The sequence below is a fragment of the Glossina fuscipes genome, unplaced genomic scaffold (genome assembly GCF_014805625.2).
Source record: "Glossina fuscipes isolate IAEA_lab_2018 unplaced genomic scaffold, Yale_Gfus_2 114, whole genome shotgun sequence".
Lineage (NCBI taxonomy): Eukaryota > Metazoa > Arthropoda > Insecta > Diptera > Glossinidae > Glossina > Glossina fuscipes.
Window position 1 is genome coordinate 2,590,589 of NW_023998457.1, and position 23,293 is coordinate 2,613,881.

General features: G+C 35.2%; 4 protein-coding genes across 4 annotated transcripts; 3 read left to right on the forward strand and 1 right to left on the reverse strand.

Annotated features, from left to right (window-relative positions):
* Positions 1-7,260: 7,260 nt before the first annotated feature.
* Positions 7,261-8,008, forward strand: LOC119640002 (exocyst complex component 6-like). Its single transcript, XM_038037777.1, has 2 exons — positions 7,261-7,344; positions 7,404-8,008. Exons 1-2 carry the CDS (start codon positions 7,269-7,271, stop codon positions 7,991-7,993), a joined length of 666 nt encoding a protein of 221 aa, XP_037893705.1. The 5' UTR covers positions 7,261-7,268; the 3' UTR covers positions 7,994-8,008.
* A 328-nt stretch (positions 8,009-8,336) lies between these two features.
* Positions 8,337-10,019, reverse strand: LOC119639991 (DNA-directed RNA polymerase II subunit RPB7). Its single transcript, XM_038037750.1, has 5 exons — positions 9,934-10,019; positions 9,595-9,864; positions 9,473-9,523; positions 8,546-8,683; positions 8,337-8,486 (listed from the first exon to the last, which is right to left on the reverse strand). The coding sequence occupies exons 1-5, from the start codon at positions 9,943-9,945 to the stop codon at positions 8,436-8,438; spliced, it is 522 nt and encodes a 173-aa protein (XP_037893678.1). The 5' UTR covers positions 9,946-10,019; the 3' UTR covers positions 8,337-8,435.
* An 890-nt stretch (positions 10,020-10,909) lies between these two features.
* Positions 10,910-11,398, forward strand: LOC119640060 (S-phase kinase-associated protein 1-like). Its single transcript, XM_038037835.1, has one exon. The coding sequence runs from the start codon at positions 10,910-10,912 to the stop codon at positions 11,396-11,398; it is 489 nt and encodes a 162-aa protein (XP_037893763.1).
* Positions 11,399-17,786: 6,388 nt separating this feature from the next.
* LOC119639898 (phenoloxidase-activating factor 2) lies at positions 17,787-23,279 on the forward strand. Its single transcript, XM_038037603.1, has 2 exons — positions 17,787-17,857; positions 21,897-23,279. Exons 1-2 carry the CDS (start codon positions 17,830-17,832, stop codon positions 23,189-23,191), a joined length of 1,323 nt encoding a protein of 440 aa, XP_037893531.1. The 5' UTR covers positions 17,787-17,829; the 3' UTR covers positions 23,192-23,279.
* Positions 23,280-23,293: the final 14 nt, after the last annotated feature.

The window sequence follows — 23,293 nt, forward strand, 5'->3', positions numbered from 1 at the left end:
CACAAATCTATTGGCTTAGTCCATCTCTGTTTCAACATACCAAAAAATAAAAACATTGACAAGTAAGTATTACATTTTGCAAAATTTTTCATATTGGCGGCATACAACAACGAGTATGTACAAGTGCGCCGCCATACTTGTATGCACTCGTAAATTATATGCGTGTGTTGTTCTCTTATGAGCCATTGAAAATGAAATGTGACCGTTATGTGCAGAAAACTATTCTGCTCGTTGATGGAAAAAAAATGGGAATTTCCATAATATGATGTTTTATAATATGATATTTTATAATAAATAAGATAAAAATGACTAATATAACAACAACAACAAGTATGTACAAGTATGGCGGCGCACTGGTACATACTTGTTCATTTTTGTTGGTGCATTAACCATTTGACAAACCAAAGCCATTTGACAAACCAACAAGTGCGTGAAATTTTTTCAAGAAAGAAAAATTATTATTAAATAAAAAGTAAAATATACTAAAGTGAAAATTGTATGTAACAATTGGAATTTCCTTGCGTTTATCGCTATTGAGAATTCGCTATTATTCAATTTTCCTAAGGGTTTGTCATGATGAAATCTTGTTCTTGTTCATCGCTTTTGTAGAAATCAAATAGCACCGCGATAGTCGAAGTATCTGTCAATATGGCTTCCATTTTTGAGCAATTTTTAGTTGGTTGTTGCAGGCTTCGTTCATCTTCTGCACGATATTTATATTTCTATGTAAAGGTTTGCTAAAAGTCGGCGATCGTGTTCCTAAGGATGACTTGAATTATTATTTAGTTTATACATGTAACAAGCCTTTTTAGAATTAGACTCTAAATCGTTTGCTTTAAAGGGAACGTGAAAAAAAGAAAAGAAAAAAAATAATAAAAACAAAAGCAAAAGACGCAGCTAAAATCATTTAGTTATTAATTTAAAATTCATATTTATAATTATTTAATTTAGTTATAATTTGAAATTATTAATTATAATTTGAAGTTATTGTAAAAAGATGTAAAAAATAAGAATTTAATAATTTGAATTTAAAAAAATAAGGTCGTTGTTTTCTTTTTTTTTTTTCTTGTTAATTTGCGCTCATCACCTATTAGTTTCAGGGTTAAAACACTATATTATCACTTGTGTGTGGTGTGATTGCATTTAAGCAACACATTACAGTTTTTATTGTCAGTGAATTGGGTTTTTTTTTCTCAAATTATTATTACTTTTATATAACTGCTAGCGAAGAATTGAAATGCATTGCATCTGCCATAATCTGCTTTACTACTGCCCTGGTCTCCTCTAAGGTAATCTTAACAATTTGTTTGCATCTTGCTCGTGGCATTATTTAGGGCAATGCAATAGGCTCTCTATCTAAACATTGGTCGGAAATCGTACATTACTGAGTACGTTATTGGTTGACAGAAATTGGAAGATGTTGATATAAAAACTAGAAGTATTCTTTCCTCCGCAAAGGAATATTTTCTTCCAAACGGAAACATAGAGATTTTCAATCATGGCAATTGACATTAGCGCCATTTCGCCAAGCGTCATTCATTCGTTTTGCCTTTCTTATTTGCACTCAGTAAGCTTTGTTTTTTATATTAGAACGAGATAAGCCTAAGTAATTGCTCTTCATCAATAATAATTTTGTTTCGCAACACAAAGTATTTTTTTATTGATATTTGTATTTTAAAATTTGGTTTAGCTTTTGCAAGGGTTTTGTTAATTTTTCAACGTCACCCTGCTATCATTTGCCTCAGCAAAAACACATAACAGCATTGATAAACATGAATCAATCTTGAAGCAAAGCGGAATCTTGAATCTTGAAAACCGAATTTGTAAAAAAAGAGTGTTGCTTCGTTAGTTAGACAGGGGCATATTTATTTTTTGTTATCATTATTATTATTATTATTAATTTATGTAGAGAAATAAATTCGAAGACTACAGTTCTCAAGCACTAGCATCTAAGGTTTTATTTAAGATTTTATTGAAAACTCTAAGCCACTTGAGATTTCAATTCGCTACCATTGAGTTCTTCGTTGAGATCCTTTACCCACTTGGCCATTCAGGCGAATTTATTCAATTTATTTAAATTTCATTAGTTATATAACAAAATTCAACTTTCCTTTTGCTTTTTCCGTTATATCTTTTAAAGAACTTTCAAGATTTGTAGTTTTATGGTCTTGTGAAAAGATCTACATTGAAGGATTGCTTTGGGATATGGAGTGTTAAATTACCAAGACATTTAAGAAAAGACAACAATTTTTAGGTTTTATATATTTTCAATTTTTGTGGACAAAAATTGCATATAATCTAAATAATAATAATAATAGAATAGCAAGAATTTATAAAATGTTATTTTTTTTTTCTTCTTTGCAGGATCCTTTTCTATTATTTAGACTATTCTTATTATTATTATTATACTTAAATTTTATATTTATAAAAATGGTTATCTCTGATGTCATATTTAGTCAGACTTTAAAAAAATATCCGCAGTTCTGGGGTTTAAACAACAAATATGTAAATTGGCAAAAAGATGGGAAGATGTTAGCCGACGAGTTAACGGTTACAACAAACACGACAATAACGGTGGAAGATGTCTGCTTAAAATATAAGATAATTAGGGAAAGTCTCAAGCGCCTTAACAAAAATCCAAAGGGGAGGCGACGCACGAGACTGGTCGCGTACTTGTGGTACGTGATAGAGTTAGGTTTGCAGCATGCTGCTAATAGAATTTCGAATGACATACTAAAATACCAGCTAGAACCGATAGAAATATCTGAGCCAATCGCCATGATTGAACCAGAAATATCTGAGCCAATCGACATGATTGACAACATTTCTGAGTGCAGTCACTCTATATTCTTGGGTTTTGATGAAATTCAGACAGAACAAATTAAAAAACGTACGAACGTACAGACTGACGTACAAATGGACGTACAGACGGACGAACAAATGAATATACAGACGGAGGAACGGACAGATCAGGACACTCAGAGATCAACATTAGCCGTAAGAAGCCCCAATAGGCGTAGATATAATATCAGAAACCGTTCACGGATATACGACGAGGGACCAAGCACATCGGCGGAAGCAGCGCGGAGGGAAAAGATGAGACGCCTTGCTCCCACTGCAGACCAAAATGGAAGTGGCCACAAAGTGCAAGAAGCTGATAACGCAGCAAATGTGGAGGCGCAGGCGGAGAATAGTGAAATTGTTGAACTAGCTGAAGACCGGGAACTGAAATTGACAGTGGATATCGAGGCGCTGCGGGAGGTCGTAGGGAGGTTAAGTCCTCACGACAAAATTGTTCAGCTACACTTCGACGAAGTGCACACCAGCGGCAAGATGAGATATTCTCGGACCGAGGATGTATTGTACGGTTGCGGCTACAACAACAGCGGAAAAATTACAACAACGGAAGAGTACCATACAGTACTCTTCTTCGCTGTACGTAGCCTGCTGACAAGCTTCAACATATTGATCAGCGCCACCGCCATAACTGCCTACAACGGAGTTCCACACGAACTAGACAGATGCTTAGGTATCGTAGAAGAGGCCGGCCTGGAAGTGAAAGCACTAGTCTGCGACAGGAGCAGTGCAAACCTGCACACATTGGGAAAGTTTCGAAACGGAACTTATAAAAGAAAGCGAGCGGACGGCACCATTTATACAATATACTATCTGGTCGACTACATACATCTAATGTACAGCTTTTACTGGCTGATGATAAACAGCAGACTGTTCGACACTTCCGTCGTCACTAGGGCGCATGCGAGAAAACTCAGCACTTCAAATCACTTGAAGAGAAGAGGTGCATGCTTAATCAGCACTTCTGGACAATCAATGAAAAGGTGTATGCAGCTATTAACTCCCGCAACAGTGGCAAACTTAAACGTCGCTGTGCGGAGAAAAATTATTTCTGCAGAAAAAGACTTACGCACATTCAAAGTTATCGCTTCTCTAACTGAATTCTGCGAAGTCGTACACACAGGCAAGATATGCAGCGCCCAATGGGAAGGGCAGAAGGCGGTGCTGGCGAAAGTCAAAACCTGTTTAATGGCTAACTTCGAAATATACCAGGTAACTGAGCCTGCCTTGAACACCATCAACAATTTTATCATCATAATGAACGACCTGCTGGAGGCTTACCCTGGCATAACTATACACGCCTACAGGGTTAGCCAAGACCTCTTGCAGAAATTTTTCTGCAAGATGGCGCCAGGCAGGAGAAAGAAAACGAGACCGGTGGAAGATGTGATGAAACTGGGCACCCGACTAATGAAACAGCAATTAGAATTTTGGGGAGGCGGATCAAGAACGGATAAAGATTACGAGCTCATTAAAAACCTGAATTATAAGACACCAGCCCAGGCCGAAGATGAGTTCCTGCCTTATGATTTGAATGGGGTGCCGTACAAAGTAGCTGCCAAACGTCTAACCCTTAACGAGGCGGAATACTTCAGGCTGCTCACAGGCTATGGAATAGCCCAATACATCCGTGAGCAGCTAAACTGCCAAGCATGCCTAAGCGACCTAACGCTAACGAGAGAAGAAGCATGCTCCGAAATTGATGGCATGCTAGTCGCCAAAATACAGGAACACGACGAAATCCTGGCTAAAAAGCATCTGGAAGCCGAATTTCCGAGGCTTGATGTACTCAATGTTTTCTTGGAAGCCTTGGGCATCTATTTGGGAATTATGAAGTTCCACATGGTTGAACGCAACATCGGCAAGCGCACCCAAGCGACAATTCTAAAGCAACTTGACTTTTTCAAGAAAAAAGGCTCCTGCCCCAATGGAAGAAATCACCGGACTAACCTCCTAGGCTTCATCATACATTTGCTGCTGATTGACAAAAACTGGATCCAAGAACCAGTTGCAAATGTATCATCATTTTGAAGTCGTTCTCGTCCGCTCGCAAAGTCAAATCCAGCTATCCGGTCGCCGCCTCATATAAATGAAGATTCGCTACATGCTAAAGGTAAGTTTGCATTTATCGTTACTTATTATTATGTATAATTTATTCATTTCTTTTTATTTTATTTTAGATTCAAAAGCAAGCATACACCTTCACTCGTCGTTTCAGCAGAATGGGATACTTCCGTAGGCCAATTGTAAGTTTGTGATCATCTTTGCATATATAAAATTTATTAATCACAATATTTTTTCTTTTGCAGATGTCAGCACACCGGCATACCAGTAATTTTTATTTCTTTATATATATGTATGTATTAGCGGGGCGTTTTATTTATTACGTATTATTTTGTATTCCTATGTATTATTATTATTATTATTGTAAATAATATTGTAATTATGTATATGTATATTAAGCTCTTTGAATTACTTGATCGCGAAAGAAATTTACTCATTTACACGGCCTGCGCCGATGTTTATATGTAAACATAAATTAAGTTTTTTTGTTTTTTTATTATTTTTTTTTTTTAGAAAAACAGCGAAATAAAGTGAAACACTATGAAGACTCTTAAGACTTTTTTCTCTAATATCATCATTAATCAGTGAATTTCAGATGAAAGGATAACTCTGATGAGTGTTTTTATAATGCATACGGCCTAAATGAAAATGAGAATATTAGCCTTAATCGAACCATCTTGTAAGAATTAAGCTATGTTAAAGCATCTTAGCGATGTTGCAAATATGAAAATGAAATGAAAATAATATAATTGTTTTCTTTCATATTAGTTTTTTATGTTAAATTTATTAATCTCTTGTATCCAACAAATTGTCATAAATCTCTTCTATACCGGAAATCTGGTGAAGCTTGGCAAGAAACTTTTCATAGCCCGCGTGCTCCTCTGAAGGCAACTCCACATATTTCTAAATATAACAAATGAATAAACAATAAGCAAAAAAATATGGACAATTGAATGTACCACGGGCGTATAGATGTGTTCCATATTTTCGATGATATAGTTTTTTGTTTCAATCGATTTCCGCAAGGAAAGCAACTCTTCATGTCTGCAAATAAACTAAAAGAAACATGGAAGATCAGTATTCTCAGCATTCGAAGATTTCGCTTCTAAACGCCTTACATTAACAAGCCCTGCAGCGGCATCAGAGACTTCAACTTCTTCTGCTCCACATTCGATGGCATCTTCTGTAGCTAACTCCTCAATATTTTTTGATGAAACTTAACGCTCCTTACTGACGGTTGCTTCTATAAGACCATACTCTTCAAACAAGTTATTCGTATCTGCGCTGGGAATAATTTTGAAAGTAACCATTTTAAAATCAGGAACAAATTAAGTTTTATCACTTACCCGGACTTTCTTAATATTGGTGCAATCTCCTGTTTCAGACCTGAATAATTGTCTTTCTTCTCTTGCCTTTAAGAGATATTAAGAGATATAAATATAAAAAACATAAAAAAGAAAATGAAATCTTTGCTTATTGAGGAGTTGAAAAGGCGTTCAATTTTCTCCAATAAATATTAAATTTTAAGATTCCAATCTGCTCTACGACTTATCATCTATTATTTTCAAATTTCTCTCATTATAATTTAATTTTTTAAATTTTAATTGAAAGAAAAAAAAAGGAAAAATAAAAGAAAAACAGTTTCAGACTGAATCTTAGATACCTACCATTTTAAACAAGTCGATACAAGATCACAGCAGTTTTCTAAAATTGACGAAATAGTGCAAATATATTTTTTTTTTCACGCAAATACATTTTTTTTTAAGTCGAGCAGAATTTATGTATGAATGGAGACAAAAAAAAAAACAGTGAGAAAGTTTTATTCGTAATAGAGGCTTGCGTGCATCCAATCGTTCATAAATTGGTAACATTATGCATTTACGATGACACGACTGTTAACACGTACATACACCTTTCCCATTTATTTACCAATTCCATTAAACAAAAATTTTGACTATCACCATACCATGACTTTTTTTTTTTCTTCTCTTCTGGATTCAACAGATTGACCGTTTCTATTGAATTGGCTCTCAAAATCTTTTTCCCGTTACAAGAAGCGCTAGTTCCTAAAAAAAATCCTTTGACGTATTTCTCGAACGAAATAACCAAAACTGACAGTTAACATTAATACGTGTAAAGCTTAAGAGCAATCATCTACAAAGAGGAATTGTAGAAATCGCTCGCGTTGTTGTATGGTTTTTTTCTCTTTGCCATCTAAAAATGAAAATTGCATTTTTATATTTATTTAGTTTTTGTTGTTTTTGCCAATTATTTTCTTCTGATGGCACCTAATGTGAATTATTTATAACTTTTATAGTAATTTTAATGTGGATAAGCCGGCATATTTAATGGGTAATGTAACTATTCAAGATATAGAAGCTGTGGATGATTATTGGAGTCCCACCTTTCGTTCGATTTTAGAAGGTAAGTATAATAAAATTATGCTGACCCTCTTTCACATTTTAAATTTCCTAATTGTTTAGGAGAAAATACCGATGCAATTTTCGAGCAGCTTGAAATGCGTGTACGCAGCCATGATAAAGAAATCGAACGTATTTGTAACCTTTCCTATCAGGGATTCATCGATTCTATACAAGAATTATTGCAAGTACGTACTCAAGCCCAACAATTGGCACAGGAGGTACAAACAATGGATAAATCGTTACAGTTAGTTAGTGCTGCGCTAATACAGCAAGGCAATGATTTGGTTAAAGCCAGACAAATAGAATCCAATTTAGCTTCAGCTATAGAAGCCTTGAAGGAATGTTTACCCGCTTTGGAATGCTATATAAAATTCTGTCAGCAGGCTTCTAATAAACAATATTATCAATCACTACGTACTTTAGAAATACTGGAAACACAACATTTACCCAAATTACATAGTTATCGTTTTGTAACGCAAATGCGTCTAGCGATAATAAAGGAAAATATACGACGATCCGCTGAAGCTGATTTTCGTGAATTTTTGGAAAATATACGTCGATTCTCGCCACGCATAGGCAAAGAAGCAATTGATCATACGAAGAAATTACAGAAACTTGTTTCAAGGAGAGGAAAAACAAGCACACCTTAGTCTTCATTTCATTATTAGTATTAAGCTAAAAGAACGGAGATGTTAGGAAATTTGAGAATGAGGAGAGTATATGAGAAAAGAAATCAATTGCGGACGATAGCAAAAGAAGTTTGCTTAAAGTCTTCGCCGACTTAAGGGCTTTAACTTGTCGATTGTTACCTTGTACACTATATGTGAAAAACCCACTTGCCGGCTGTTATAACTTTATGGTAAACAAATAATAATAAATTTATCTTAGATATGCAAAGTTGAAAATTGGTTTATTTAAAATCTATATATGTGCAGTTTTACTTTCTACTTTTTCATTGAAAATAAATGTTACTAATTTATTTAATTACAGAATATTTATGTATAGGTATACAAAATATGTAAAATTTCTATAAGGGTATATAAAAAATAAAGAAATTCCCTAACGGAAAATGCTTAAGCTAAGTAGTAGTAGTTAACTACCAACCAAACCTAAATAATCGTCCATTAATGTGCCAATAGCAAACTGTAAGATATTAAATTTGAAACGAATATGTAATTGCCAAAGCATATCTTCCAACTTACAATGCCAGTAGCATCAACACGTGTACCCACAATTTTTAAGCGTATCTTATCTTCGCCGGAAATGACTACATCCTCATCTTTGGATTTATAGCAAGGTGGATTGCCGTTAGGGCAAAACTGCATATCAGCCGGTATCGACTAAAACAGAAAAAATAAAAAAAATCTCAACTTTTTTATTAACTATTATTAAAGCTGCTTTTATGTTAGGTTTTTGCAAAAATTTTGGTCAGCGGCTTCTATAGGTAAAAATATCCATATGATAAGGAAGTGGGAAATACCAAAATACATAATAGTTAAATTCGATTGTTTTTCTACATAAAATAACAGTTTTTTTGTTTAATATTATTGATTCACTCAGCGTACCCCGATGCTAATAATGGAGTGCTCGAAGTTCATCTCTTTCCAAATTCATTACTTTTGTGGTTTCTTTCAAGAAAACTGCAGCCGAAGACCAACAAACCCGTTTCGAAGCCTATTGCGATGCTGCTCCATCATACCCCACTTCACCGGCTACGCGAATTGACTGATAATACTATTTTTTGGTCACTTGTTGCCAAAGAGGTGTCCAGGATGCACTGTTGCAGCTCGAAAGGGAAGTTCTGCCACAATCAGCGTACTCACCGGACATGACGCCTTCTGATTACCACTTATTCAGATCATAGCAGCATGACTTGGGTCGCACGCGGGTCCGCAAAGTTGAAGAAGTGCAAATGTGGGTCGATAGAAGATCGCTGATCAACCAATATAAGTTCTTTCCACGTGATATCGCCGAGTTGGTGTAAATATTGTCAAATATTGCAGACAATAATAGAAACTACTTTGATTAATATATATTTTACTAATTTTCCACAATAACAGCCTTCTTCAAGGGAAAAAGTGACTAAAATTTTTACAAGCACCTAATATTAATGCATTTTAATATCTTACATGATGTGAAATGAAACAAGACAAAGGACCGATTTCCGCAAACATTCCCACCTACGTTACATTAGAAATTTGCTTAACACAGCGATTCAATTAATTGATTTTATATTCAACGTTTTTGTTACCTTATTTATTTGCTTTACAACCGCATCCAAGACTTCACCTTTAAAGGGTCGAAACACTATCGCCTTATACTTTACCGGATATACAACGAAACCCTGTCCCGGCTGTATAATTCCGGAACCAATTTGATCAATGGTTGTTACTGCTATAACAAATCCGTATTTACCGGTGCAGGTGCCCTCAACTTCCGTATATAGCTTCTGTTTGACAGTTTCCAATAGTTGCGGTCCAAAGTAACGCGGATGTAAAAGTATTTCATGCTCTAAGGAAATCTGTTCAAGTTTTTTTTCAATTACAAGTTTAGAAAATATTGATGCATTACTTTGTATATTTGAACTTACGTGATAAAACATAATTTTTGGTTACAATTTTAAAATTTCACAAAAAAATTTTTTGTTTACAAACAATCGAGGCCTCAATTTCTTGCACGTATTCTAAACGCACAGAGATGCTTGTAAATAACAAACCTGAACTTGACTATGAAGAGAGGAATTCTACTCACCTAATGACTAGACATTGTATTTCAATTTCATTTTTAAATAAATTCCAGTCAAGAGCAACAATAGCGCGCAATGTCATTATAAGAAATAGTTTTTGAGTATTTCGTTACAAGAAAAACAATAAGAAGAAAGAAAGAAGTTTTGCTAATTCTTTATAACCAAAAATAAATCCTGCAGCAAAAAGTATTAAAAAAATAATAAAATAAAGAAACGCAACGATTTCCTCTCTCGGAGGCGAGAAATTCCCCACCTTAGCAAGCATAATGAGCTTGAATGCATTGCAAAGGGAGTTAGAAGTCATTCTCATTCTTTACAATTGCTCTTAGAACTTGGCATTAAATAAAATCTTTTCTTGCTTTTATTATTCAATCTTTCGGTCAGATTGGAAGTCGATTACTGCATTTTTGCGACCAGGAGAATGTTAAACAGACGGACATGCTTAAATCGATTTAGAATTTAATGCTGCTCAAGAATATGTATACTTTGTGGAGTCTCTGAAGTTTACATCCGACCGTTGCAAACGTTTTGACAAACAAAATATACTCCTCATTACTCGGTGATGGATATTAAAAAAAAAAAATCTCTTTAATTTCGATATATTGAAATCTTTTCATGATTGCTATGATTGAAAATTGAAACAATATGCACAGACTTTCAGCTAAAGCTTCGAATTGCTGTCAGTGTAGCATATTAAGTGTATTAAAATCGAACGGAAGGCTTTTTGAAGAAGCGCATATTTTGAGTAATTATTCAACATTCACACAAAAAAAAAAAAAATAAGTAAATAAGAAATTATTTAAGTAATTGCTAGGAAACAATGCCTAACATACAATTGCAATCGTCGGATAATGAAATCTTCAATACTGACGCGCAAGTTGCAAAATGTTCGGGTACGATTAAGACTATGCTGGAAGATTGTGGTATGGAAAGCGGCGGTAATGTTATCGTACCTTTGCCTAATGTAAATTCGGAAATATTACGTCAAGTAATAATTTGGGCCAACTATCATAAAGATGATCCTCAGCCTACCGAAGACGATGAGGATAAGGAGAAACAATCCGATGATATATCGTTATGGGATGCTGAGTTTCTTAAAGTAGATCAAGACACTTTATTCGAATTAATTTTGGCTGCAAACTACTTGGATATAAAAGGTTTATTAGATATTGCATGCAAAACCGTAGCCAATATGATTAAAGGCAAGACATCAGCCGAGATACGTAAGACATTTAACATTAGAAACGATTTTACGCCGGCTGAAGAGGACCAAATACGTAGAGAAAACGAATGGTGCGAAGAGAAGTAAAATTTATTTTTGTGTTTACGTGTATTGCGGATAGTGCCTTGGCAATGGGTCAAGACGAGGCGCAAGCAGTATGTACATATATATTTTAAATTGTTTTTTTTTTTTTTTATTGCAGAGCGTTTTCTTTCATATACTTGATAAGAATTTTATAAACAAATAAATATCAAATAAAATTCACCAAATTATCTCCGACGAATCCAATGAATAGAAGGTCGTTAATTTCAATTCCTATTTGTTTATTGCTTAGGTAAAGATTTTTTTCTCACTTTCCGGTTCAATATTTTTTGCAAGCACTATGTACCCGATATTATATATACCTATCCACACTAATGTGCTTCATTCTGGAAATGACAGTAACGACGAATTCTCGCACTTCTTTAAAGTGTATAACACGCAAGTAACGGAGAATTCATACAACTTCAAATACCACTAACATGAGTATTTTTATCATGAGACGAACTACTAGACGACGATTTAGTGTAACTATTGACACCGTATACGTAGTTGCTGAGACTTACGCTTGAACTTGTTTCTGGGCACATCTCATCAATATGTAACCTATTACGTTGAAGTACTTAGTTTGGGCCTATAAGCTGTAATTCTAGTTGGCTTAGTCCATCTGAATCAGCGTCCAAAAAAAGGAGAAAAAAAGAAGTACTTGCATGCAGTACGCCTCCACATTCTGGATTCAATTCCATATGCATTTGTTTTATGCGGGTAAGAATCTTTAGTGCAATTGCAATTGTTTGACACTTCTCTGTAGCATTTCCATCCGAACGATTGGTGTTTGCAACGCCCACAAGGAAGTTTCAGAGATCCCACAAAGTTTGTATATAGAAGTATTAAATTCTGAATCAATTTAAACATGCCTGTCTGTCCGTGCGTTCATATGTGTGTCGGTCCGTCTGTATAACATCTGTTATGAACACTTTCCCGGCCGCAAAAATGAAGCTATCGACTTCAAATTTGGCAGACACATTCGAAGATTTTGCACTCAGGTTGGTATTGAAATTGAGCAAAATCAGTCGAAGGACACGCCCACAGCACCACGTAAGTAAAGGAACATCTCTGCTTTTCGAAAGGAATGAAAAATTGTTTATCTGCTCCTTACTCATAAGCTATAGTAAATAAATGTACCAAAATTTGCTGTAGTATTCGCACACAAAAAACGATCACGCCTACCCAATATTATAGTTTACCAAAATTTAATTGTCTAATACCATTAGAAACAACTACAGAGACAAACTTGAAAAACCCTATGAAGTATACACATTCTTAGCCGGTTTCAAATTTGGAATGCACCTAAACAGGTCCTTCTGTTCGTTCGTCTATCCGTCTGGCTGCGCAACTGTGAAATATCTGTGGTAAACATTCTCCGGTTAGCGAAGATCAAGATATATTCTACAAATTTCCAAAAGTATTTGGAAGTGATTTAAACTTTCAAGGACACGCCTACAACGGCCACACACCTATGCGACAGCAACTTTTTTTTTGAAAATAGAAAAAATCAGCCGCGCCCACTTTATGTTATAGAGCATGAAAATTTAGTTCTTTTATTTTTTTTTGTTTTTTTTAGGATGATAGTGATGGGTGAAAAAGATTCGGTCAGGGCCGAATTCAACAGCAAGAGTCGACCAGGCAAAAATATTATCCAGATCGCTCTTGAAATAATATGTATATGTTTATGTATTTTACGCCGTTTTAGAGCTTGTTGTAAAGATATTGAAAAAAGAAATTGTGGGATATTGAGTAGCGGTGTTCCATTTTTCCAGGTCGGGCAGGTATTACATCAACGCCCATAGAATATAAGTTTAAATATTTGTACATTTGTTCTGCTGTAGTCTATGAGTAATGCGCAAAAACTCTTCCTTTTGAAAAACAAAATTATTCTCAGCTTAAGTGGTGCGGCTTGTGTACCACCACCAATCTGTAGAACGATCTGGTATTCATGTTCTTATCTTTGACTGTTACATTTGATATTTGGGCCTGAGGTTGGTCTACGATGTCTTTTACATTAACGTTATATAAGAAGATTGGCGGGTAGTATAATTTAGAGGTCTTCTGTAATGCCTAAGTTCCACGATTCGGTCCGGGCATCTACTTTCGTGGACGGTTGCTGGGTGGAATATGCTCAATATCTAATGTCGCAATCATGCTAATCGATTTTAGTTGTTGTGATCGTAACTTAATCCTTCAATAAGTCAACATCTGTTGGCGGGACACCGATGTCACGACATGATCGCTGCACGCGTCATTTGCTAAATTTCGTGTTCGCTCTTGGGTGGATTCAGATCACAAAACAACTTGGAATACTTATTAAAAACAAAGTTAATCTTTTTAGCTGAGTTAATTCGACGAATGAAGAAACACGGGTGCGTTACACTTGCATTCAAACAGTTCTGAAGTTGATTGCAATTTAATCTCTCCAAGTCATTGTAGCAGTAGTAGTCGTACTCAGTTGATTTTGAACAAAATTTTGCTGTAACTGCAAAAATATACAAGAAATCACCGGAAGTTCTTTTTCTTCTTCGGCTTCTTTTAAAACAGTTATCTGTTAAATTTGTTAACACATTTCATTGTCATTGTTTAGGGGAAAAAAAAAATCTGTAGTGAATTTGTTCAACAACAATTGTCCGAATTATAATTTCAAAATATTGTTGTGTGCTAGCGTTGAGTGAAATAAGTTTTCAATATTAAACTAATTGTTCAACATGTCGTCGTTAGCTTCAGCTAATTTGTGCGTCATATGTATGGACAAATTCAAATATGGCGGCAATTCGGTATGCATTACAAGATGTGGCCATTTTTTCCACGAACATTTGCATTCAAACTTGGCGTATTGGGTAATGCGATGCATTAGGATAAATCTAATCAATTATAAATTTTGTCTTTATTAATTGCAAGTTCCACAAAGTGCCCGATCTGCAATAACGAGTATCGAATTATTGTGAAATTGTTTCTCAATTTCGATGACAACAAAGTCGAAGGAATAAATAAATTGCTAATTGAATCGCAAGATATTGAAAACCGTTTCATACAATTGGGAGAGCAATGCGCTATAATCAGGAGAGAATTTTAATAACTTGAAGAATAAAGCTACTAAAAATTCCCCCGGCAAGGTGGACGATGCATCGATGCATCTATCGCATATATGCAACGTCATTATGGGTAAAGTTAGGAAAGCACTAAAACAAAATAAAGTTTTACTACTCGAAGTCGATAAGAAAATAAAACGAGTGAGTGAACTTAGTGATGACGACGAAAAGGATGCGCCGGCTCTACGAAAGCAATGCACAGTTATCGTTAATCGAATGAAAAGAAGTGTGCAAAAGAATCGATCTTTATTATTGCCTTTCTTCGTTTAATAGGCCTGTGAAGGAAACAAAAACAATGCCAAAGAAATCTATTAAGAGGAAGCGAAAAGTCTAATGGAGTGTCCTACGATGACATATTAGATATATATCGTATCGTATATCGCGTATAATTTATCCTGGTCTTGTTTATTTAAAATTATTTCATTCTTTTCGCTATAAAAAAGTTTCTTATTCACTTACATTCATTTCTCTTATATTTAAATAAAAATAATGTGAAAATTGCTGTCTCTTCGTACACCTATCGATAAAAACCAGATTTTGATGATATTGAATAATATATGTAATGGTTACCTTTGAAAATTTTTTGTACCAGTTTTTCCATTTAATCATAAAAAAAAAAAAACTTTGATTTTTGTTTATTATTTACATACATAACATAAGAAATGGAATTTCTTCAATGCTTTTGTTATTGTTTTTCTTAATAAACTGAATATTCGAAGCTTGCGAAAATTTGTACACTCATATGTTACATATTTATATATACATCGATGTATTTGTACCGTCTGGCATTTGTGGTACAAGTCATATTATTTAGTGCGGTCGTATGTAACATGCAGAAGGATTTAAGACGGATCTACCTTTTATTAATTTAAGCCTGTCTGTCCATCTGATGTCTGCCGTGTACTTAAGATAGACCTCCCGTTAATTGCACCGATCGATTCAGAATCACTTTGTAAATCGATCTAAGCCTGTCTGTCCGTCTGATATCTGATGTCTGGTTGCGATAGGTCCACCTTTTATTGCACCGATCGATTTAGAATCGTTATCTGAATTGATCTAGGCATGTCTGTCCGTCTGTCCGTCTGATGTTTTTCCATGTAAATTAGTGTTCGAAGTAGAGGTCGGAATTGAGATATTTTGATGAAATTTGCTACTGTAATTTGCTTTCGTCCAAGGACGAACGATGTTCAAAATGGCTCGAATCGATTCACCTTTTTCACCACTCCCCATATAACGCGCTATTCTTAAAAGTCGTTATAAAAAAAAAAAGATTCGCAAATTTTCAAAATTTGTCGACAAAAGCAATCCAGTACTAGTATTTCGATATTTTGAATTGTTGTGAAAACATGAACCGACTGTGGTAATTTTTTGAACCCCTCATATAACCGATCCCAAATAAACTGAATTTTTATGAGGAAAAAAGTTATAATTTTCAATATTTCACGGTGAAAATTGGCTCATAATAGTAAATTGACAAAGGAATCAGTTTTGTCGGATTTGAACCATGCAGATCTATTTTCTAGATATCACCGCCGATAATTCTCATAAAGCTTAAGCACTTATATACCAAAACGGCCTAATTGTTAATTTTTTTATCATGAAAATTTGTTCATAATAGTAATTTAACATAAAATTGAAGTGAACCTAATTTGAGCTATAAGGGTCTATATCTCATGGATAGTAAGCTGCTTGGAAAAATACTTAATTTTTAATATGTTATGATGAAAATTAATTCATAGTAACGCGTGAGCAAAAGAAATTAATGGTAGATAATTTGGACCACAGAGGTCTGTTTTTCTAGGACCCTAACATATATAGAACCGCAAACTCTTATATGAAGAGAAGGTCTAACCTTTCAATATCCGGGCTTTCATGAATATTATGACTTGGCATGAAAATAATATGTACTTCTTGGTGTATTAGTATTAAAACGAGCGAATAACTGTACTAGGCGAAGTGGCGTAGGGTACGTAATAGTCGGCATTGTCCGACTATAATATTCTTATTTATTTTTTATATTTTTTTTGTTTGAGAATTAAGAACTATTTAATTAGTATCCTAAAGCATGTTTAAACAAGATTAGGTTAACAGATTTTCTCTAAGAATAGCCAATATATTTTTTTTTAATTTTTATTATTAATTAAGATCTAAAATCTCAAATAAGATTGAGAAAATTGCATTGAGAATTACTATTAACATTTTCGCATAATTTATCTTGGCAATTCGATCAAATATATGGGTATTATTTCGTTTCGTTCGAAGTTGATTTCAACTTAATCATGATCGCCTCTTCATTGTTATCCATTATTATCTCTGGGGCCTTGAGACGAAAGGATGTGTGATCTATCAGTAAGTGCTAGAAATCTGAAAGAGACTTAAACATTGAAACTTGAGCAGAATTTTCTCAATAACTTGTGGTAGGCAATATGTAGGCCATCAAGAATAAGCGGACTCCTAATCAGTTAATTAATTCTCGACTAATAAGCAATATTTTGTAATCTCTATAGACAATGCTTTAAGCTAGCTTGCGCTTTTGAATGCAAACATGTTAATAGAAATTTCTTAAAACCTACACTACTTGTGATAGTGGGATACATTTACTTTGTGTGGATGTACTCCCTACTAAGTACAGAGATAGAATCACTTCGCATTACGAAAGCTTCTCTCTCTGGCTTGTTTTCTACTGTAGCTGAGATAGGCGCGCCTTTTAAGCTTGTCTGTCCATTTGTCTGCGTGTCTGTTTTGTTCTCTTGTGGACTTGAGAAAGCTTCACCTTTTTTTAAAACGATCTAAGCTTGTCAGCCCGTGTGTCCGGCTTTGTTTTCTTATGTATTTAACGTACAAATGGAAATTTTCAGGATATTTTGATGAAACTTGGTATCCTTACAAGTTTTGACCAAGGACGAATGCTGTTGAAAATGGCTCGGATCGGACTACTCTGTTGATCGCTTCCCTTACAAAGGCTTATTTTGAAAAGTTAATAAGCGGTTGACAGTAGGATGATGTAGAGTATTTAATAATGCACTTTGCCCCTTATTTTGAAATCAATTCTGTCATACTTTCGTTTTAATTCGATCTAATTCAACCGAGCCCTTAAACTTCTATTCTATTCACTATTAATCAAATCTGTCTTTTAATTAATATTTTAATTATTTTTAGTACAAAAAATGAAAAAAAAAAAGTCAATATTTCTGTCATTGCTGAGATATGCATATGAAATATTGGATGCTGCTTTGGCATAAAATTCCATTTGTTATATATGATTACTTGGCGATTATATTAAAAAAGCAAAACAAAAGCATTTAGAATTTAGTTGAGTGTTAACTTCGCTAGTGAATGCATTATTATACGGTTTTATACAAAGGTAAACGGAAGAATAATCAAGTTTAATAAATCATCATAAATCGTTGTTAAGCACAAAAAAAATGAAGAAATGAACAGTGATTTGTATTTATTAATTAATTAATTATATTTTATAATTGAAATTATTAATGATTTTCATCATTATTTGCGCTCGCGAAACTGGAGAAAACAATAATATTGTTGGCTGAAAAAAAAAAAAAAAATATATTATGGGAAAATCCATTTCGATAAATTCTTTGAAATTCAATGATAATCGCGTTTTGCATCTCTCTCTCTCTCTTTCTCTCTCTCTCTGTGTGCGTGTGTCTTGTCCTCTCTCCATACCTTTGGGAATTTAGTGCAAGAAAAGGCAAACAAACAACAAACAATCAGAGATTAAATCTTTGTCTCTTCGTTCGAAGAAATTCGTACGCACACTTTTATACGAACCTGTTCGGTAAAAAGCTGTTTGCTATTTACTTATTATGCGTGTGCACTCATTTGCATCTCGATTCATTTTCAAGGTTATTGGCAAAAGATCTTTTTATGGTTAAGCCGATAGATGACTTTTTACATTACACGTGTTTGTTGTGTTCACCTTATGCGGTCGGTTGACATGTAAAACAGATCATTATATAAAGAATATTGTGTGTGTGAGTGTGTGTGTGTGCCTGTGTGTTAGCAAATGAAATAAAATATAGTTAACACCGGTGACACTAAATAAATGCAGTATTGATATCATTCAATCTTTTTTTTTCACATTCAAATCGAGCGCGTATGAGTCAATGGAGAAAACGCAGTTGTGTTATATGAAGAGTTCCACTCTTGCCTTGGGAATAGAGTATTGACTTTACTCCTACTTTTTTACTACTTTTTGCTTTATTCTTCTTCAGAGGCAGAGAATTCGAAAAAACTTACATATACATATATACTTGGCTTAACTTGACAACTTTCGATTCAAAATGAGTAATGTACAGATAAGCCTGTTTTTGTGCGCTAGATAGAGAACGCAGGAAAAGATCGGAAAAAAAAGATTGCTATTACAAATGAGTTTTCACAATATATTAACACTAGAACCACTGACTACGTCGTTTTGAATCTCTTCACATCTATCACCGAAGGGTGATGAGTTTTCCAGTTTCAGAACAAAGCTTTCGGGGACCACACAAACTATATGTACACCTGATCAATATTAAATTTTGAATCGATTTAAGCATGTCCGCCTGTCCCTCTATAGCAAACCTTCTCTTAGTCGCAAAAATGAATTTATTGACTTAAAACTTAGCGAAAAGAAAATTTGGAGATTCTTGGTGGGAATTTGGCCTTAACAACGAAGCAAATCGATCGAAAGGTACTAAACTGAGAGAAAGCGGCTGACCAGAAACGGCCAGAATTGGCCAACAGAAGAGAAATCGTAGTCCATAAGGAGAACGCCAGGCCCCACAGACGTTCTTAGTAACTCGTCAAGAACTCCGGGAGCTTGGTTGCGAAATTTTGATGCATCTACCATATAGTTTGTGTCTGGCATCAAGCGATTACCATGCTTTTCTTGCATTGCAAAACTTCCGTAGCGATAAGAAATTGGCATCAAGAAAATATTGTGATAATCGATTACTAGTGTCCACACCAAGAGAAACATGAAGCTAACTTTAGAATGGCAAATAATTTTAGAACAAAAGCGTAGCACATTTGATCAAAATTAATTGTCTGAACCATGTTAAATAAAGTCTTAAAGTTCACATAAAAATAATGGGTTCCTGTTGCCCCAATCGCATATTTTTGAATTTCATCTCGAAAAAATTCTCGTCTTTTAAGGCTATCCCTAAACGAACTAGTATCTAGGTATCGTCATAAGAATCGAAGCTCGAAGCTCGAACTTCGAATAAACAATAAGTCATCGATGGAGACCGGTATTAATTGGAAGCAGTAATATCTACTGGGAACAACGGGGCGGACGCTTTTGCTATAGGCAGCTAAATTTCCGCATACTAAAAATTCACGACGTTAATTTCTTGACGCAATGCCATCTTTTATTAATTATGCTGATGGTTAGTAGCGTTTCTTAGCGATGGTTTCATTTGATGGGAACAGACTTCAATACACCAGGTCTTATTGTCGATATTAGTGGTTCGTGGATATTCTATATCATGATTATGTAGGCTTTGGATTTTGTAGCGAATCCACTGTTCATCACTCTTAAGGTTTTAGCCACGCTATTCCGCAACATAAAGCTTTCCGCAAATTGCACTTTTTTGCGCAAAACTACATCTGATCAAAGTTCAAAGAAACTATGTTTTGTACTTCCAATTACATGGCTTGTCGTACGAGAAATGTAGCTTATTCTTCCCCTCTCTCTATGTCTTTCTGTGTCTCTCTCTCTCTCTATTTTTCTCTACCATTTATGCAGAAAGTTGGACAAAACAAATCGAACGAAAACGCATAAAAATGACCGCATAAAAACAGGTTTAACTGTACGAAACTCTTACTCTGGGAAAACAATAAAATTGTCATGGGCAATTTACTACTAATGCCAGCCTTGAGTTTGGTGCAAGTATTTATTGCATCTGTGTAAAGATCTTATCCGATTATTGTTTTCCATATTGTTACCCGTAATTAAAAAAGCAGCCGCGAAGGGCGTAAGTATTGCCCTGCGGCAAAAATTTTCCCCTCGCGCTTAACTCGTCACTAACAGCAAATGAACAATGAGATTTTATGTAGAGAGCAGCCTTTACCACAGCAATCGGAGATTATTTTTATGTCAACTAATGTATAGTTTTAGGAAAAGCTTTCACTATAAAAGTTACACGTAACCTCAACATCTAATTACATCAAATAATGTCCTTTGTAGTAGTAGTTTCTCACTTGCTGTATGTGGCAAACTTGCGAAGTGCTTTCTATTAGTTGAAAGCTTAACTTTATGCCAATCAGCCTTTAGTGACTACGGGGATCTGATGTAACCTTAATATCGAGCAATCAACGGCTTGAAATTTATCGCAGACGCCAAAGTAATTTTAAATGACTTTTATCACGGATTTTTTGCAAAAACTCAACACTTTTCTCACTTCTTTTCTAGAATCGCATTGTACTGGTAACCAAAAGACGGGGGCGATCGTAAATTTTTTGTCAATTCTATAGCAATCATAAGATGTAAGGAATTGTCTATGATAGGGGAAAAATTTCATCGGCTTACTAGTTTTCTTTGGTCATGGGGTCTTATCAGTTTTGTATGGCGATGTGTGTAAGAGGTTATGTAGACCTGGCCGATGAGGACACATTTAGTTCAGAGTTTGAATTAAGAATTGTTTAGATTATTTATTCTGCACGTCATTACGCATTCGGTCGCATTATATTCAGGTGATGAGCTTTATTATTTTATGAACACACTAAACTCCTAGCAAGTCTTATTAGCCCAATTAATTTGGAATAATGATAATTCATAAAAGTCGACTAGACGGGATTGCTTAAGCAATTCTTGGACTTGATGATTCGTATAAGAGAGAGAGACAGAGAGAGAAAGAGAGATGGATAGAGAGAGAGAAAAGGATAGAGAGAGACAGAGAGGGGCAGGTAGGGTTAGAGAGAGAGGGAAAGATAGAGAAATGGAAAGAGAGAGGGATAGAGAGAGAGAGACAGAGAGAAAGAGATCAAATATCTTAAATTCACTTTTTGTTCTTTTCAAAACCAGAGGTTCGCACTTAGCCGAATCTAAATTCGAGATCAGCTGACGTCCGTCACGGTCGATTATTTCAACTCTCCAGGGCGAGATATTCCAAAGGTCTCCATTTTGGATCGTCCACAAATACTAATCCTGCCTTTGGTCAATCTTTACTTACAGCCCTTCCCGGCCGTTTTTAGACGCATGTGATATAAATTACAATCAAACATTTAAATGAAACATCGGCACAGACATTTCAAAAAAGGCAAAGGCTCGCAATTAGGAAAACATTTACTTTGAAATATCCATACAATGGGTTAATGTGTTGAGATGTCAAAGATTTTCATTTCGTATCTCGGTTAATCTATTTCCACTAACAATTTTGCTCTCTTTTTTTTTTTTTTAGCTCTTCATACAATGACTTCGGAAAATGCGAAACAATTCTTCCTGATGTTACTTTTAACAGTAATTTGGACAAAAGCATTATCTCAACAGCAACCCATTGATTCCGGCTTAATTTCTGCAGTTAATAGAGTTTTCAATAATACGATTAACAATCAGCGGTCGAGTGAACCATTTAATCGAGGAATTGGTCATATCGTTACACCCGTACCAATTAGCGATGCCGAGCCCTTAGCTAATTTCCAATCGATTTCTGGTCGTTCACAATGCAATTGTGTACCATATCATATGTGTGATCCAACGACGAATACGGTAACGGAAGATGGTAGCTTTGATGGCTTCGGTTTAATAGATTTACGTTTCAGTAGAAATGATGATCCAGTTTGCGATCATTTCTTAGACGTTTGCTGTGACGGTGCGCGGGTGCATAACGAAAGTTTGACTCCGACTCCTCAAGAAGAACGATCTTATCGGGCTACGGGCTGCGGGATTAGAAATGTGGGTGGCATCGATTTTAATATAACCGGAGCTGATGATAATGAGGCAGGTTTTGGCGAATTCCCCTGGACCGTAGCCTTGTTATTAGCGGACAATTTAACTTATTTTTGTGCCGGTTCTCTAATACATCCCCGTGTGGTGTTGACTGCGGCTCATTGTATAAATAACTTAGCGAACAATTTTATTGTACGAGCTGGCGAGTGGGATACACAAACAATTAAGGAACGCTTGCCGTACGAAGAACGTGAAGTTTTAAACACAATTATTCATCCGAATTTCAACACTAGAAATGTGGCGAATGATTTTGCTTTGGTTATAGTAAATGCACCCTTCACTCTAGGCGATCATATCAACGTAATATGTTTACCATCACAAAATCATATGCCAAGAGAGGGAACAATTTGTTATTCGAGTGGTTGGGGTAAAGACGTTTTCGGGGCCGAAGGACGTTTTAGCGCGATTATGAAACGCGTTCCTTTACCTATAGTCGAATTCAATTCGTGCCAAACACAATTGCGTGCAACACGTTTGGGACCAAGATTCGCTTTGGATCGGTCTTTTATATGTGCAGGCGGTCAAGCTGGGATCGATACATGCGTAGGTGATGGTGGTGCTCCTTTGGTCTGTGGAATTGGTTTGCCTAATGAAAATCGTTATCATCAGAGTGGCATTGTTGCCTGGGGCATAGGATGTAAAGACGCAATTCCTGCAGCTTATGCGCATGTGGGCTCCGTCCGCGCTTGGATTGACGAACAAATGCTGGCCAATGGCTTCGATACGTCATCATACTCACCAAATTAGTTTAAGAAATTAAGTTCGAATTTTTTTTTTCTTTCTTTATTTCTACACATAATTAATTTTATTTTTATTATAAAAACAAATCATAAAAAATAGAACATAACG

Excerpts from the sequence above, each read along its gene's own strand:
- LOC119640002 (XM_038037777.1), top strand. The coding sequence starts at position 7,269 with ATGGGTAATGTAACTATTCAAGATATAGAAGCTGTGGATGATTATTGG. Across the intron at positions 7,345-7,403 it reads CTTTCGTTCGATTTTAGAAG|GAGAAAATACCGATGCAATT; the intron begins GTAAGTATAATA and ends CTAATTGTTTAG.
- LOC119639991 (XM_038037750.1), bottom strand. Across the intron at positions 9,524-9,594 it reads TTGTAAAGCAAATAAATAAG|GTGGGAATGTTTGCGGAAAT; the intron begins GTAACAAAAACG and ends AATGTAACGTAG. Across the intron at positions 8,487-8,545 it reads GTGTTGATGCTACTGGCATT|TTTGCTATTGGCACATTAAT; the intron begins GTAAGTTGGAAG and ends AATATCTTACAG.
- LOC119640060 (XM_038037835.1), top strand. The coding sequence starts at position 10,910 with ATGCCTAACATACAATTGCAATCGTCGGATAATGAAATCTTCAATACT.
- LOC119639898 (XM_038037603.1), top strand. The coding sequence starts at position 17,830 with ATGCATTATTATACGGTTTTATACAAAG. Across the intron at positions 17,858-21,896 it reads TTATACGGTTTTATACAAAG|CTCTTCATACAATGACTTCG; the intron begins GTAAACGGAAGA and ends TTTTTTTTTTAG.